Source organism: Electrophorus electricus, chromosome 19, assembly GCF_041902795.1.
Source record: "Electrophorus electricus isolate QZ-2024a chromosome 19, ASM4190279v1, whole genome shotgun sequence".
In the NCBI taxonomy this organism is placed as follows: domain Eukaryota; kingdom Metazoa; phylum Chordata; class Actinopteri; order Gymnotiformes; family Gymnotidae; genus Electrophorus; species Electrophorus electricus.
The window spans coordinates 15,682,768-15,698,286 of record NC_137515.1 but is presented as its reverse complement, the minus strand read 5'-3'; the positions used below and the strand labels follow the sequence as shown (position 1 = coordinate 15,698,286).

Below are 15,519 nucleotides of genomic sequence, written 5' to 3'. Positions count from 1 at the left end.
ACTCTCCCCCCCGGCGTGGGCCGCTCTTCGAGAGGCCGCGCTCCCTGCTGCGAGATCACAGGAGAGCCTGAAGAACGTGGGTGTGGAGCGGTGACACTATGAGTCAGGCGCGACGCTCTTCCCCAGGCAGGCGCGATGGAAAGTGAGGCTCCCAGGGTGGGGAGCACCTCTGGCGTGAGGGGGCGGCTTTTCTTCTGAGGAATCCCTTTGTGAGGGGACCGTAAATGGCTTTCACCGCAAAGCCATCCGCCTTCGTTAGCGTCATTTAACTGCATGCTGCTACTGCCTTGGTTCAGCTCAGAAGTCTCAGTTTCTGGGACTCGGGCAGGGGCGTGCGGACGGGAGATGGTGTTGGGGAGGGGGCCGAGTGGGGAGCACAAAATCAGCTTGCTGTGATCTGAATTCAGCTCCTGTTACTGCAGCGTTTTCTGCAAATGGAGGCATACAGTGAAGCTCTGTCTCACTGTGTGCGTGTGTGTGTGCACAACCAAAGAGTAAGGGTATGAAAGGGTATCTTGAGGGCTATGGTCTTTTATATGCTGTGCGTGCACATCACATAACATGCAGGCTTAATATCTCACGCGATGCTTCTTGGGGCTTCTGGTAAACACCCCCGGTTGTCTCCTAGCCAGGCCTGGCTGTCCTCCTGTGACCTCAGCTGTGGCCAATCACTGCGCGTGACTGGGCTTCCCATTTACAGCCACAGCGAGACAGATCCGTGTGTTGAGGACCAGGCCGTGGGCTCCCCTTGTTTTGGCTTTCACACACGCAGCCTGGAGCCGGACGAGGCAGCAGGCCGAGTCGAGGCATTACAAATGAGCGCTGAGGCTCTTTAAATACGTGTGCCGCTGTGCTTCCTGGTGGATCAGCAAGCAGCTGGGGAGCTGGCGGCGCGTTGGAGCTGTCGGGAGGCTGCAGCGGGGGGGAGCAGGACTAATTAGGTGAGTTTGCCTTCCGTTTGACGAGCCTGCCCCGCTGTCTCTTCGCTGCTGCCGCTTTTTGCAGCTGTCGAGTGGTTAGTCGATTTCAGCCAGCCACGGCGCGTCCTGATGCAGTGGACGTAGGTTTGGGGTGGGCTCAGTTTAAACGCGTGTGGCACCAAACCTCAATGTGCTCGTGTGGCCCTGGCAGGTGAAGGTCACGCACATCGAACTGATTCCTCACTGAACCACACTCTGCTTTGACTAGCCTCACGGTCTCTCTCTCTCTCTCTCTCTCTCTCTCTCTCTCTCTCCAGCCATGGGGATCTATTCTGAGGAACTGGAACTTCCTGGCCGTAACCCACCCAGGCTACATGGCCTTCCTGACATATGACGAGGTGAAGGCCCGGCTGCAGAAGTACATGACCAAACCCGGCAGGTAGGGCCCTCCGAGAGCAGACAAACCGCCAGAGAGGAGCTGTAGGGCTGGACTCCCAACACTGCTCTCAGTTCCACCACACAGACAGACGGGGGATGCGTGCGCGCGTGTCCGAGGGTATGGAAGCTATAAGAGGTGTTCCATCTGCTATGTGGCATTCTGCTAAGGCAGCTGTTTTTTGATTCTGTCTGGCAGATGGCTACTGAGTAATGGGCAGGGCCGAGTCCTTACCTAATTACAGGAGGACAAGAGACACACAGACGCAGACAGCGACTCCCCTCCCCTCCGCTCGCCTCCCCTCCCCCCCACTGCTTTGTGTTCAGTGAAGAAGGCAGCGTGGAGCAGCAGTATAGCTGTGTGTGCGCATGCGCGTGTGTGTAAGGTGTGGCTGGGCGGATCAGACGTGGGGGGTGGGGGGGGGAAGGACCCCGACACCCTGGATGGGATCGTGTCATGGTGCAGCACAGCAAGAAAGAAAGAGGCCAGTGAGCAATGGTGAAGGCTGCCTTTGTGTGATTAGCACTGGGAAATCTGAGATCTCTTGCTTTTGTGTGTGTGTGTGTGTGTGTGTGTGTGTGTGTGTGTGTGTGTCAAATGCAAAGCCATGTTTTGATTTTGCTACATGCAAATACCAGTCTACTGGAGAGGAACAGCAGCTGTCTGTGTGAGGGAGGTGTGTGCAGTGGCATGGCCAGGGCAGCACCCAAGGGATGCTGACCCATGTGATTTCTGGGAGAGTCACAGACGGAAGCATCTCTGCTCGTCACAAACACCCACCCAGGTGGCATGTGCACACACACACACGCGCACAGTGCAAGCCCTAGGGAGTTGTGGGTAAAGGCTCCGAACCATGAAATGGAGCATTGCTGGTTCAAATCCCAGTTGGCATCCCTCAGGCCCTTGGAGATATTGGCTGTCGTCCTGCAGGTTTATACCTCCCCAATGCCTATGCATAAGTGTCGTGTGTGTGTGTGTGTGTGTGTGTGTGTGTGTGTGTGTGTGTGTGTGTGTGTGTGTGTGTGTGTGTGTGTGTGTGTGTGTGTGTGTGTGTGTGTGAGTAGAGCTGATAGCCCTGAGGCCATCTCTGTGCCCTTGCCCCTCCTCCTGGAGCCTCAGAAGCACCCCCCACCAAAACCCAGAGCAACTAACACTGCACCACTGTACATCACAGCCACTTTAATTAGGGCCCACAGCATCTGAGCCAGGATTCCCTCTGTCAGAGAATCAGACAGAACCCTCAGCAACCCTCACATACATCTGTCTAGCAGTTTTTCCCTCATCCTCCTCCTCCCCTCTCTCTCTCTCTCTCTCTCTCTCTCTCCTGCCCCATCTCTTTGTCTCACAGGGCTGTGTCTCTTGCGCTCTCTCCTTTTGCTGCTCCTTCTGACGCTGGCTCGTCTCAGTATGGCTCTGAAGAATATCTCGCTAAGTAACTGCATTATGGAATAGGCTAGCTGCTTGTGCGGTGGTGATCTCTGGGCAACCTCTTCATGTACTGATGGAATTCTGTTTCATATTCTAGTTGCGCCTATCTTTTCACTGATTCACACAACACCCCCCCCCCCCATCATTTCCGCAACGCAACAAGAATATGCAGATTTATTTCATTAACTGCATTTCCTGCATAGTTGAATAAACGTGTGGTCTAATCACTTAGACAAAGGCCAATTTAAATTCAAAGTAATTAGAGAACTCAGACAGGGCTTGGGGGCTTAACTGATAACTGATAACTGTAGTGTAACGCATGGCGGATGTGACAATGTGTGCAGGCATTATTGGTGTTGGTTACAGCGTTGTCATTCTTCCCACACAGAGAAGAGCAAGTTTGAACATGGCAACAGAAGAAGCAATGCAGAACAAACCAGTTCAGCCTTATTTAGATTGAACTTTTTACAAGACGCACTGTCTCAGAGCAGCTGTACAGGAACCAGGCCTATAGGGCCCTAACGAGCAAGCCAGAAGCTGCAGCGGCAAGGAAAAAGCTGAAGAAAGCAAGGAAGGAAAAGGGCTTGTGAGCAGTCAGAGTGAACCCCTCTTCCACTGGGAGACTAAACATGATGAATGATTTAAATGAAAAGCGTTAAGTGAACATGTCAGAGACTACACTTCAAAGATATAACTCGAACCGTGAACACCGCGGTTGAGAGGAGCTCTTGTGAGTTGCTGGTAGCAGGGCGCCATTCACATCAACCCCACAGTCCAGTGCCACCCAGGCGACTGGGCCTCGGAGGGGCATTTTCACAGCATCTGCCGTGAGCCTTTGCATTGTTGCATTCCACACTTGTGCAGTTAAATGGTCCTTTAATGTTCCTTTTTAGAAAAGTCTTTGTCTGTAGGTGAACTTTGGTGTGCGTTTGTGCTTGTGCATTGGGAGGGGTAACTGAGGCTCGGAGAGCTTCCTGTCGACTTTTATGTCTGACTGTGAATACATATGCCACTTTGTACCACAAAACCACAGCCACATCTTTAATTACGTTGTTGCTTCATTGTTCCTTCGCTTCATCGACTGTTCGTAATCTTGGTTGCCGCTGCCTCCGCTCCAGGAAGAGTGCCTTTTACTTCTCCACAGTCGCTCGCTGAGCACCGGCTCCTTTTTCACTTCTTTGCTCCCAAGCACGAGCCTGTTCTTTAGTTTCTGCAAGCACAGGGAGTTTCAGTTCCCCGACGTGCTGTGCCTTTCACCCGGACGGCTGTGCTGCGCTCCGGGCTGTCCCCACACCGCCTGTCTCAGAGCAGCAGAACCCAATCCGCTCCCGCCTCCACAGCCACACTGTTTGTTGCTAGGTGATTGTACTCGGAGAGGAGCCTTTAAATAGCTCTGAGCTAAGAAAGGATAACGCGTTTTCTCTCAATTTGAATCACATACCTTTACAAAGTTGCGTCTGGGCTCACGTCCCTTGCAGGTGTTTGTGATTGATTGTTTTTCCATATATATTTTGTGATCAGACGGGACCCGTGTCTGTGTGCATCATGAAGATGTCTGTGTGACTCCGTCAGGAACGAAAGGGGAAAAACACATCACATGGTTATTCGCTTTAACCTGTGAACAGGTTCTTCCATCAGTTTGCGTGAGACGGGAGCTTTCAATGAGACGGCTTTCCCGCACTCAGCTGGACACTTTGTTGAGTTCTTTAAACCTATTTAACTTCTGATCAGTCCAGCTTGAAGCAGTGGGAACATGCATGAAGTTATCAGCATTTAAGGCCTGATAATGCTGCTCACAGAAATGTAGCACTGTTAAAAGTTATATAAAAGATTGTTTGAGATGCTAAACTTTGGCCTCTAAATGTGCTCCTGCTCTCTCTCTCTCTCCATCTCTCCCTCTCTCGCCTTTAACCCCTTCCTTCTTCTCCAGTTACATCTTCCGGCTGAGCTGCACGCGGCTGGGCCAGTGGGCCATTGGCTACGTCACCAGCGACGGGAACATACTGCAGACCATCCCCCACAACAAGCCGCTCTTCCAGGCACTCATCGATGGCTGTCGGGAAGGCTTGTAAGTGCCGCCTCTGTAGGGCCGGCACCCTGCACTACACGGCACCCAGCCCCGGACACCCAAGACCTTTTAAGTGGAGCTTTCGAAAAGAAACTCCACTCCAGTTGTATCAGACATCAGCCCATTCTCTAGCTCAAAAGCGAAAAATTGGACTAGGGTTTGGATTCAAGTGAAGAATTTTAAAAGCTTTTATTGTTAGGATACATGAAAGTGATCCATCTTTTAGTGTAACCATCTGAAGGATAGTGATGGAGTCTTACAGTCTGGAATTCCTCACTCGCTTGCTCGCTCTGGGTTGGCAGGTGTACTTTTTTTACTGCACGCCTGTCAGGCTCAGGTCTAGCGGTGGCTAGCTGTCAGCGTCTCAGTAAGTGCCTGCCTGTGAAAAGAGGAAACAAGCCTGGCCGACATGCCTGGACGTGTCTCCACCGTGAACCCTGTCCAGGGACTGTCACGTCTAAAGCACGCCGGCCTCGGTATTTCTGATGGGCTGGTGGCGTGAACAGCGTTTCACTGATCAGGGATTAGTACCTGCATTAATAAGATTCCCAAGCTGCAATAAGCGAGTTTATGTGCCTTGCCTAATACCAGTGCCAGTAGTAGCAGTGAAGACATCAAAAATAACAATGAAAAACCGTGACAGCCACACTAATGTCTATATCGGTAATATAATAAACCCCTCCCACCCCCACGAGTATTGCCGCCAACAGCCATAACAGTGCCAATAATGGCTGCTCAGATGGATCCAGAGTTCAGTAAAAGAGTCTCTCTCCCTCCCTCCCGGCCTGCCCGACTGTAGAGGGACTGTGGCTAATGTGCTGTGACCCTTCCTCTCCTGCTCCTCTCGCCTGACTGCCGGCGGCCTTCCCAGCCAGCGAGAGAGACACCCGGGAGGAAGGGACTCGTTCCCTTTGCCCGTCGGCACTAATGGGACCCGGCGAATGGCCTTCAGTCCAGCCAGCCGTCTGCGGGCTCGCGGGAGGGCTAAAACGTGACTCGAGCCCTGAGGTGGTTGCTGTGGCGTGTAACTCATCCCTGTCTTTCTCTCTCTCTCTCTTGCTCTCTTGCTTTCCCCCTCGTTCTCTGTCGTGCTCTCAATCCCTCTGTCTGCAGTTATCTGTTTCCCGATGGCCGAAGTTACAACCCTGACCTGACTGGCTTGTGTGAACCCACTCCACACGACCACATTAAAGTAACACAGGTGAGGGAGGGCGAGATCGCGGCAGGGAGTGTTTGCATGCCCTTTCGTTTGAGTGTGTTGTCAAGCGATCATGCATGTCTGTATGCTTATACTAGCTCTATGTGTTTAGTCTGTTGACTTTTGTGCCCGCTGGACTGGACCCCATCCCCTTTTCTCTCTTTCTGCAGGAACAATACGAGCTCTACTGCGAGATGGGCTCCACGTTTCAGCTGTGCAAAATATGCGCCGAGAACGACAAAGACGTGAAGATTGAGCCTTGCGGTCACCTCATGTGCACATCCTGCCTGACCGCGTGGCAGGTACGGTCACCAAAGCATGTGGGCAGTTCTAGGACCTGCCTTGGAACTGGCCCTATGACTACCGCCTGTAGCCGTTGGACTGGTGCTTTATGGCAAACGTATCGGCAGGTCTGTGCGTGTTCTGTGGTCAGTCTCCACCGGGCTGCGAAAGTAGAGATGAAGGCCGTCGTGAAACGTGGGCCAATAGACGGGGGCTTTCACCAGCAGAAAACATGGACAAATTAGCTGCCATCCTTGTGACAAAATGGCATTTCTGCAAGGCCTGTTGGTCTGTTTAAATAATGGCTGATCAGAATAGTTAGTGCTGCGAGTCTCCGCTCGTGACCTTTGAGGATGGCTCTTAGTTAGCTAAAGTAGCACTGGCTCTTAGTAGCTGTGAAATGGGGACGTTGTGTTCCTGTATTTTCCGCTGTGCCGGTGACCTTCTCTGATATGTTGTCTCTGATAAGACAGGGAGGAAGTGAGCGATGTGCATGTTTCAGTGAGTACATGTGCCCAGACTGCATGCCTGTGCATATCAATGTGAGAGAATGTGTTTGAGAGAGTGTAATTACCTTGATAAGGTCTCATTATAAGCAGCCAGAGATGGCTATAACTTTCCGGTATGAGTGGGACGGGTCCCTCAGTCAGGGCTGTGAGAGACCACGGATGGGCCCTTTTCACTGGCCCAGTATTGTGCAGGCCAGCTGCTCGTCTATGGCTGCGTGGGCGCCTGGCTTCCGTTGCCTTTTATGTTGGAGGTCTGCCAGGCCACAGCAGAACGCTCGCAACACGCGAGTTGAAGAGCCCCGAGGTGAGTCGCCCAGCGCAGAGCGACCAGCCGCGCTTCCAGTTTGTCACTCTAGCCACCCCAGTCTTACCTGTTCCGTGGCTGTGGGGAGACGGGAAGCTCACTTGTTTCCTCATCCCTGTTCAAATCACTTTACCATTAGGAAACCTGTCCAGGTCTCAGGCAGCAAGTACGCCATGGATGTTGATATTTACTGCTGCTTATCTGGTGAGTTAGAAGGGAAATCACCTGAAGCACTAGCCCAACACACACACACACACACACACACGTAACCTTTATGGGGTTTGTTGTGTATTACTGGAGCTAAATAATGTAATGTAAGAAAAGGGGAATCTATTGCCTTTTAGTTTTAGGGGGGTTTTTTGGTGTAAAAAGTATTTCCACAAGACCAGCCAATCATAATGGTGACATTTGTTCCCCACAAAGAGCTAAATACATGCCCACACACATACAGACGCATTCACACTTTTTTGTACATCAAGCACGTGAGTGAAGCATGTGGTCTCTGAGCTCGTGGTGAGGCTCGGGTTCTGGAGGCGCTCTGCCGTTTGTTCTCTGAGCAGCTGTAATGGGTCTGTCTTGCTCTAGGAAGGCTAATTGCTTTCACGTGCTTTGAAGCCTCGTGCACGTCCCTGGTCAGATGGTCCCCACGATCATCTTTTGTTCTTGTAAATATTGACACACTTTGATTGGGTGAGCTGAAGTGGAGGAAATGAAAGATGAACGCAACCCCCCCCCCCCCCCCAATCCCCTGCTGCTTTCCTTTTATTGTGTGTGTGTGCGTGTGTTGAATTCAGCCGCCTGCAAGTGGCGGTTTAAAAGCAGAGGGTGGTTGCGGGCCGAGGCTCTGATGCGAGCATGTGTTCTCCAGCTGCTGCTGATCTCTGCCCTTGCCACCCGATTGGCCCGCGAAACGACTTCCTCATGCAGAAGAGCTGCTTCCACACCAGGGTCCTGTTTACTGCGTTAGACAAATGGGCCGGCTGGGAGTGCGCGTGCGCAGACATGCTTGTAACGGTCCCCCGTGTAAGAAACGCGGTTTTAGGAGCTTTTACTCGCGTTGTACGTGTGTGCGCGCGAGTGTTGACGTCCTCTCCCTCTACTCTGCAGGAGTCGGACGGCCAGGGCTGCCCCTTCTGCCGTTGTGAGATCAAGGGCACGGAGCCGATTATCGTGGACCCCTTTGACCCTCGCAACGAAGGTGCCAAGTGCTTCTTCCTGGAGCAGTTCAGCTCGCCCATGCTGGACGTGGACGACGAGGACGACCGCGACGATGCACTTGTCATGAATGGCCTGGCCAGCATCAGGAAGGCAAGGACACACACACAGACACACACACACACAGACAGACGTGACACGCCGCAGACGTGAGGATGAGGATGGAGCTTCCTGAAACTGTAGCTCCCTGAAGAGCTACCGCAGCACTGCAGGCCAGTTTGTCTGGCACAGGTTAAACGCGAACTGACAGCAGACAGGCGTGTTTTTATTATAGCCCAAAGCTAGGCTTAGACTGCATGTGCAAAATGATGGCAGTCTGTTTCCATGCTAGACAGCATGCTGTGGGAACCAGAACTCTCCCCCAGCAGAGGAGCTGCCAAAAGCCTTCTCGTCTCGTTATTACCTCCCGCTCTGTCTCAGCCATTTTCCAGCGGCGCACCTTCGCTGGGTCTCCGGCTTCCCATCGGGGGCCTGTTAAGCCGGCAGAACGTGGCACCTTTCCCGCGCCCTGTGCGACGGTCCACACCCTCAGCCCGCTTTCCCAGCATGCCTTGCTTCGAACGGCTCCCTCATTGGGCCACCTCAGAGCTGGCCCTACCCACTGCAGCGGGCGCCTCGCGCAGACAACATCCTGTCCTCCGCTCTTAAATGTCAGCCGCTCTTTCAGTAGACTCTGCCTAACCGACCCCGAGTCCTCTCCGCCTCCACTGAGCTCCGTTGTGAGAACTGGGGAGAGCCCCCTCGGGCGGGGGGATTTTTCACCGAAGCCGTAGATGCGCCCGAGGAGTCTGGGCTGCAGGCTGTAACCAGCAGTCTTGCGTCTCTCTGTGTGTCCCTCAGTGTGCAGACCTGCAGAACTCTCCGGTGATGTCGCCGAACTCCTCCCCCGTCAGCCAGCGGCGGAAGCCGGCACCGGACCACGCGGGCCTGCAGCACCTCAGCCTACCGCCTGTGCCGCCCCGCCTCGACCTCATCCACAAGGGCGTGATCCGTTCGCCCGCCGCCAGCCCCACCGGCTCGCCCAAGGTCTGTGTGTTCGGCTCGCCACGTACGCCGAGGCACCAGCTGCGCCATCTGATCCTCGGCGGCGTTTTGGGTCTAAATGTGGTTCTGGTTCTGATTTGAAGCCACAATCCTTGTTTTAAATGCAGCTTTTATGCCTGGGACGGGTTCTGAGTTCTTGTTCCGTTTCTGCTTCGTCTTGCCGCAGTCCTCACCAGGGTTGGCCCGGAAACAGGACAAGCCCCTCCCAGCGCCCCCGCCCCCTCAGAGAGACCCGCCTCCTCCCCCTCCTCCTGAGCGCCCACCACCCATCCATTCTGAGGGACGGGCCAGCTGGCTGGCCGCGCCGCCCTCGGGCCTACCCCGCGACACGCCGCTGCCCCTGGAGGCCTGGAGCCCGAAGGACAGCAGCACGGTGGCAGACAGCAGGGCGGGGCCCGAGCGCTCTCCCAAGCTTGCCCATGACGCCCCTGCTCACGTCAATGAGAGACCCCTCAGCTGCAACGCCACCGAGTTGGTGGGCATCGGCCGGCCCAGTCCTAGACTGGACGCGCACACGGACTCCAGTAAGGTAAGACCTACACACTCGCGTGTGTGCACACACTCTCAAAGTGAGCATTTTGGACCACTGTGGCACATACTTCAAACTCTCATGAAGGCATGTGTTAAGAAGGTGCATTAAATCAACAAATGAATGGATGTTATGCAGCTGGAAACAGCTGGAACTCCATACCTTTTCGATTTGCTGTTTTTTGCAAATCTATTTTGAGCGGACCATGCTCACTTTTTGCTCGTATCTGTTACTAAGCAACAGTGACAGTGTTTGCATTCCTGCAAGCCATGAGTTTTGGCTCTGTGGTGAGCTGTTCATGTTTTTCCTGGTGTGTATGTCAGAGGAGAGCCTGGTACTGAAGCCAGAGCTGTCTGGATGTGAGGGCAATTAAAACACACACGAAGAAGTCCCACCGTCCCCACACTTATTTTTGCCTCTATCTGCATACACACAAATGGGCACAGGCACAAATGTTTGATGACAAATTTAGCATTGGTCCCCCTGATGTGCTATATTCTGCGTGCACGTGCTTCTGTGTTAAATAGACCAAAAAAGAGCGCACACATACACCCACACAAACTCCTAGCAGTTCAGTGGGATTTGGGGATTATGTATTAAATGGGGGCTCTAGTGCCCATCTTTCAGAGCATATCCTGAGGGAGAGAGGGTGTGTGTGTGTGGGTAGGAGTGTGTGCGTCTCTGGGGGGTGGGGGGTTGGCCACGTGTTGTCTTTTGAGCAGTATATTCTTTCTGTCATTGTGAAATGTGAAGGCAGAGCTGAAGTAGATTTCTCATTAAAAATCCCTGCAGGACCGAAAGCATTTCAGCATGACGCGTGTCTGTGGGTGTATTAGAGACTTGGATAGCAAAAACATACATGTGGAGATGTGTTTTGGTATAGCAAGTGAAATGTCCTGCCTACATCATACTACTTTTTACTCGTTGAAAGGAAATGCCAGTGGATTCCCAGGCAGTGGCTACAGATCCTGGGTCAGTTTGTCCTGTGGTACCCAGCACCTGGACTGGAGAGAGAGGGCAGCAGTTCTTCACGTGCTCCATAAGCTCAGAGGAGGTTTCCAGGGCAGTTTCACATTCTGGAATATAGACACCCTCACCATGGGTCCTGGATTTTTAATGTCATTCGGTCACTATGTCCAGAAGAAGGCTGGGCTATTTTGCATATATGGAAGTGTGTCAGTGACTGTCCATACACACATCACTGTGGTGAATTTTTATGAAGACATTTTGCTCATCTCTGGATCTGTGACTTTTGGTGAACTCTGAAGTCCTGACTAGGCCGCTGGGCTGACTCTGGTGTCCTGTCTTTCTCTAGCCCCTCTCCAATGGCCTGTTTTCCTCTGAGGAGTATGATGTGCCCCCCCTACGTCATTCCCCTCCCCCGCCTGCTCTCACTAGCAACAACAACCAGAGGTGAGTGTGCCTGACACACACACGTGCGATGAACTGGCCCTTCTGTGACCTTTCAGGACACTGCTTCTTTCTCATCATCTTAACTAACTCCATCTTCTTCCCTCTGTCTCTCTCTACCTGTTTTATATTTCCATATTTTTGTGTTTCCTACTGTAGTACATGATGTGTAATCTTCTAAAACCATCTCCATTTACCCCTCAGATCTACTGTTTGCTGTAATCTCATGAGTAACTGATGCCTGGAGCACTACACATGATGTATTCTTTGTTAATGCTTTTCGTGATGAATGAACTGAATTATTGTTGTGCTCTATGCTCGTAATCCTGCTCGAATGAGGAGGACGATGTCTCCATGCAAATCAGGCATCTACATGCAAATGGGTCGTCAGCATTTTATCCTTGTGCAAGTGAGGTGTTGAGTTTGTCTTTGAATGGCTTTTTGTCTGTTACACTGATTATGAAAGACCAGGATGTCTTTACACACACACAGGTGCACATGGGGGTGTGTGTGTGTGTGTGTGTGTGTGTGTGTGTGTGTGTATCTATTTATCTATCTATCTATCTATCTATCTCTATCTATCTATCTATATATATATATATTATATATATATATAATATATACATACATACATACATACATACATACACAGTATTTTTGACCTCTGCTACTTAACTAGATTAACAATGTTATGCCTACACCTAACGGCTTTTTTTTTTTTTTTTTATTAAGCTGATTTATTTTTAGAACAGCATCATCTCCCTGACATGTCTCTGACATCAACATTTCCTATTTTTCAAGTACATTAGGTTCCCATATGAGTAAATACGTCAGAGAGTGTGGTTAATGAGGAACAAACCATACTGTGGTACTAAACTCTCTCGAGCTTTACACAGTGTGCAGGTGAAGTGTCACAAATACTTTGGTGCCTGTCTGATAAAGGGGATGTCATATGACACAGGAAGTAAACTCACCTAGAGTGCGTCGCGTACAGGGCAGTGGTGGGCAGTGGTGTGCAGTGGGTAGTTGGGAGCAGGGTGCAGGTTTGCGTCTGTAGTCTAAAGTGGCTTTCTGGACACACTGATTGCGTGTCACTGCTGTTTGTGTGCGTTAATTCTGTAGCTAGAGGCTGAACTGCAGCTGTGCACACTAACCTGGCTTAGAGCACACTGGCTTCTTTGTAATGAGCAACTTGCATACACATATACACACACATTTTTCCACCTTGGCCAAAAAATAATAATTAAAAAAAACCCCTGCCTAGGACCTCTGTACTCTTACTCACTTCTTCTCTCTCTGGCTCCTACTCTCATCGTTTTAGCATTACTCCGAGTGATGTTAAAGATGTGGAAAATGTAGCTAGCTATATAAATGCCCTGACGTTATTCACTGAAAAAATGAACCACCCTGCTCACTTTGCATTCTGATTCATAGCAGGCTGAGTGTGGAGGTGGTTCGGAACGGTCTCGCGCTAGTTGCTTGGTGCGCCCTCTGGTGGGTACGGAAGTAACAGCAGCGCCGCGTACCGTGCTACTAGGCTGTGACCTTTTGCTGCACGAATGTGTGATTTATAAGAGGTTCGCTATTTACCTTCGTTAGTGCAGCTCTGCGTTATGGGCTGTTAGCTGTTCGTCGGTTAGATTTGCTAATCTGAGAGACTCGGGGGGGGGGGGGGAGGGGAAGATGATCCCGAATAGGTGTGTGAAGAGGCCCAGCCGTTTCAGTGAAGTGTGTGATGCGCCAGTCACCCGCTGATGAACACCCTACTCATTTTGCTCCTGGCTGCGTTTAGGTTTGTGGTCCAGTGGCTTTTGGATTTAAGTCTGTGGTGGATACGGAGGCACCCGCGTGTGCGGGATGTTCGCCGCGGACCGGCCGAGTTGTGACCGTTTCGCGCCACGCAGCTAACGCGCTCCGCGGCGGGTTGAACGAGCTGGAGTGTCGAGCGGCCGATATCTGGGGGGCTCGGTTTGAAGGCATCGTTATTAGGCAGAGATGATAAAGGGTTTCTTTGTGCGCTGCCTGGATGGCATCATTTTAAAAAGCAAACCTGCCGCGCCTCAACCTCCCAGCCCCTGCACGCAGATGAGCTGCTAATCTTATTAGCATGCTGCTTTTGGCCTGGATACTAGAACTCAAGTAAATTCAAATGGGCTTGACGCCACACTCATATATTACTTTAACCAGTTAGGTAACTGTGCTGACTAACTATTGTACTGGTAGTGCACTGGGCTCTGTAATTAGTAACCATGGTTGGACCATGTGCCGCTAGTGGCAGCGCGCTTGAAGGCCTCGCTCGTGCCGCCGTGTCTGGTGGCTGTAAGTGACGCTCTGTTGGCGCGTGTCGCGTCTCCACGCAGACTTCCCAACCTGTCCAGCAGCTCGTGCTGGGAGAGGCCGAGGGGAGGCGCGGAGCGCGCGGACGACGAGTACCAGGTCCCTTCGTCACACTCTGTGTGCATCACGCAGCCTCCAGTGTGCATCTCGGTCCGCATCCCTAATAGGTATGTAAACACACACACACACACACACACACACACACACACACACACACACACACATATACATAAACCATGTGCACCAACTCCTGCAGCTCTGGCTCTGCAGAGCTAATATGTCTTTACGTGCGCTGGGCTTAAACAAACTCCCCGTCTTTCTTTCCGAAGGGGCGCGGAGAATGGCTCCTTGGATCTCACCTCGGAGGGCAAGAAGCCGAAGGCTCACGACCACGGTAAGCCGCGCTCTCATCCATCTCGTCCCTCCATCCTGTAAGCACATGTGTGTGTGCGTGGTGGCGAGCTCTGGGCCGGGGTTGCGCTGCGCTCGTCTCCGGTGCGGCCTGACCCTGCACCCTATGTGAGTTGGAGTCAGGCTAGTGTAACCTTGTGTTGTGTGTTCCTCAGGTGGGTTTGACTCAGGCTTGTCTCTTTTGGGTGGGGCACGTGCTACACAGTGCCCCCTTCACAACAACAGGACTCCGTCCGACTACGACATTCTACTGCCTCCTCAAGGTAGCCAATGACCCGGCTCCCTGCTGGAGAGCAGCTGCTAATTGACTGCTGTGTTTTGTTTTACTGACGTACTGCCATGTGCTGGTCTGTGATTTGATGATGAAGTTTGTTTTCTTATGTAGTTAGTTTCACTAAGTTATCTTAGTCTGTTAGTTTGGGTGGCTGTGCATTGTCTTAAATATAGTAATGTTAAGATTTGAGAAACAGTTTGTTTTGCTACAGTGTCAATGCATACATGGCATCCTTTAGAAACGGTGAAACGCACACTGTGTGCGCCTTCATTAAAATTTTGTTGATAAATTGCTGGCCAAAGGCGTAGTATGATGCATCCACGTTATTTCCATTCCTCATAAAATGTTTATATTATTCCACATGCTAATTACTGATCGACTTTTGAGTGCAGTGGCCCATTTACGAATGAATCGCACGGTTTATCTGAAGATGTGATTCCTAAGGAAATCTTTATATGCCTTTCATAGACATTTAAATTCCTAGTCAGAAATTTGAGTTGCTGAGATCTAAGGAATGTTAACAATCTTTGGATAGTTTTGCTGAGATTGTAAGGTGCATTCATGGTTGTATGGTTCAACTTGTGCCGGTGGCTGCAACTGTTCAAGTCTAACGTTGGTGTTTCAGCCCCATCTAGTGGTTAGAACGGAGAGCTGCAGCCTTTGGTTTGACTTGGTTCTTCTCGTCTCGGGTGTTTCTCCCTTCTTTTCCAGCCTCCCCAGCAGACGACCCGTTCGCCACGCCGCCCGCACAACCCCCTCCACCGCCCCCAGTTAGACACAGCTTTCCGGACGCGTCCTCCTCTCCGTCCTGCTCCAGGCCTGCGCGTCCTGTGTCCGGACACGACCACTTCCTCTCTAACCCAGGTATGCACTCAAGCCCTACCGCGGATTCTGCTTGTGATGAGCTCTGCAAGGCCTTTCTGCAATAAGAGACGCTAAACAGGGAAGTTTTTATTTTTTGTGTGTGTAGATACCTTCCTGGATATTCTGAGTGCGTCTGCCCCCCTTCCCCCTGTTAGGAGACAGACAGAAAATGTGAAATCAGCAGTCAGAACGTCACAAGAGTACGACCAGCTGCCTCCTGCACCAAGTATGACAATATCCCAGAAATACACCACCCATGGTTGTGTTGTATTACAGTGTGTACTGCTGCG

General features: G+C 51.6%; 1 protein-coding gene across 3 annotated transcripts in view; it reads left to right on the top strand.

The window, feature by feature from the left end:
* Window positions 1–15,519, top strand: part of cblb (Cbl proto-oncogene B, E3 ubiquitin protein ligase) — a 46,077-nt gene that overhangs the window by 27,667 nt on the left and 2,891 nt on the right. The window contains exons 6-18 of one of the 3 annotated variants that reach the window (XM_035535954.2): window positions 1,238–1,359; window positions 4,715–4,852; window positions 5,966–6,053; window positions 6,221–6,352; window positions 8,253–8,453; window positions 9,201–9,386; window positions 9,571–9,933; window positions 11,249–11,346; window positions 13,704–13,847; window positions 14,010–14,074; window positions 14,247–14,354; window positions 15,077–15,229; window positions 15,336–15,455. In XM_035535954.2, coding sequence (XP_035391847.1) covers window positions 1,238–1,359; window positions 4,715–4,852; window positions 5,966–6,053; window positions 6,221–6,352; window positions 8,253–8,453; window positions 9,201–9,386; window positions 9,571–9,933; window positions 11,249–11,346; window positions 13,704–13,847; window positions 14,010–14,074; window positions 14,247–14,354; window positions 15,077–15,229; window positions 15,336–15,455 — 1,918 coding nt within the window. The other 2 variants (XM_081702560.1, XM_081702559.1) reach the window with 2 other exon arrangements.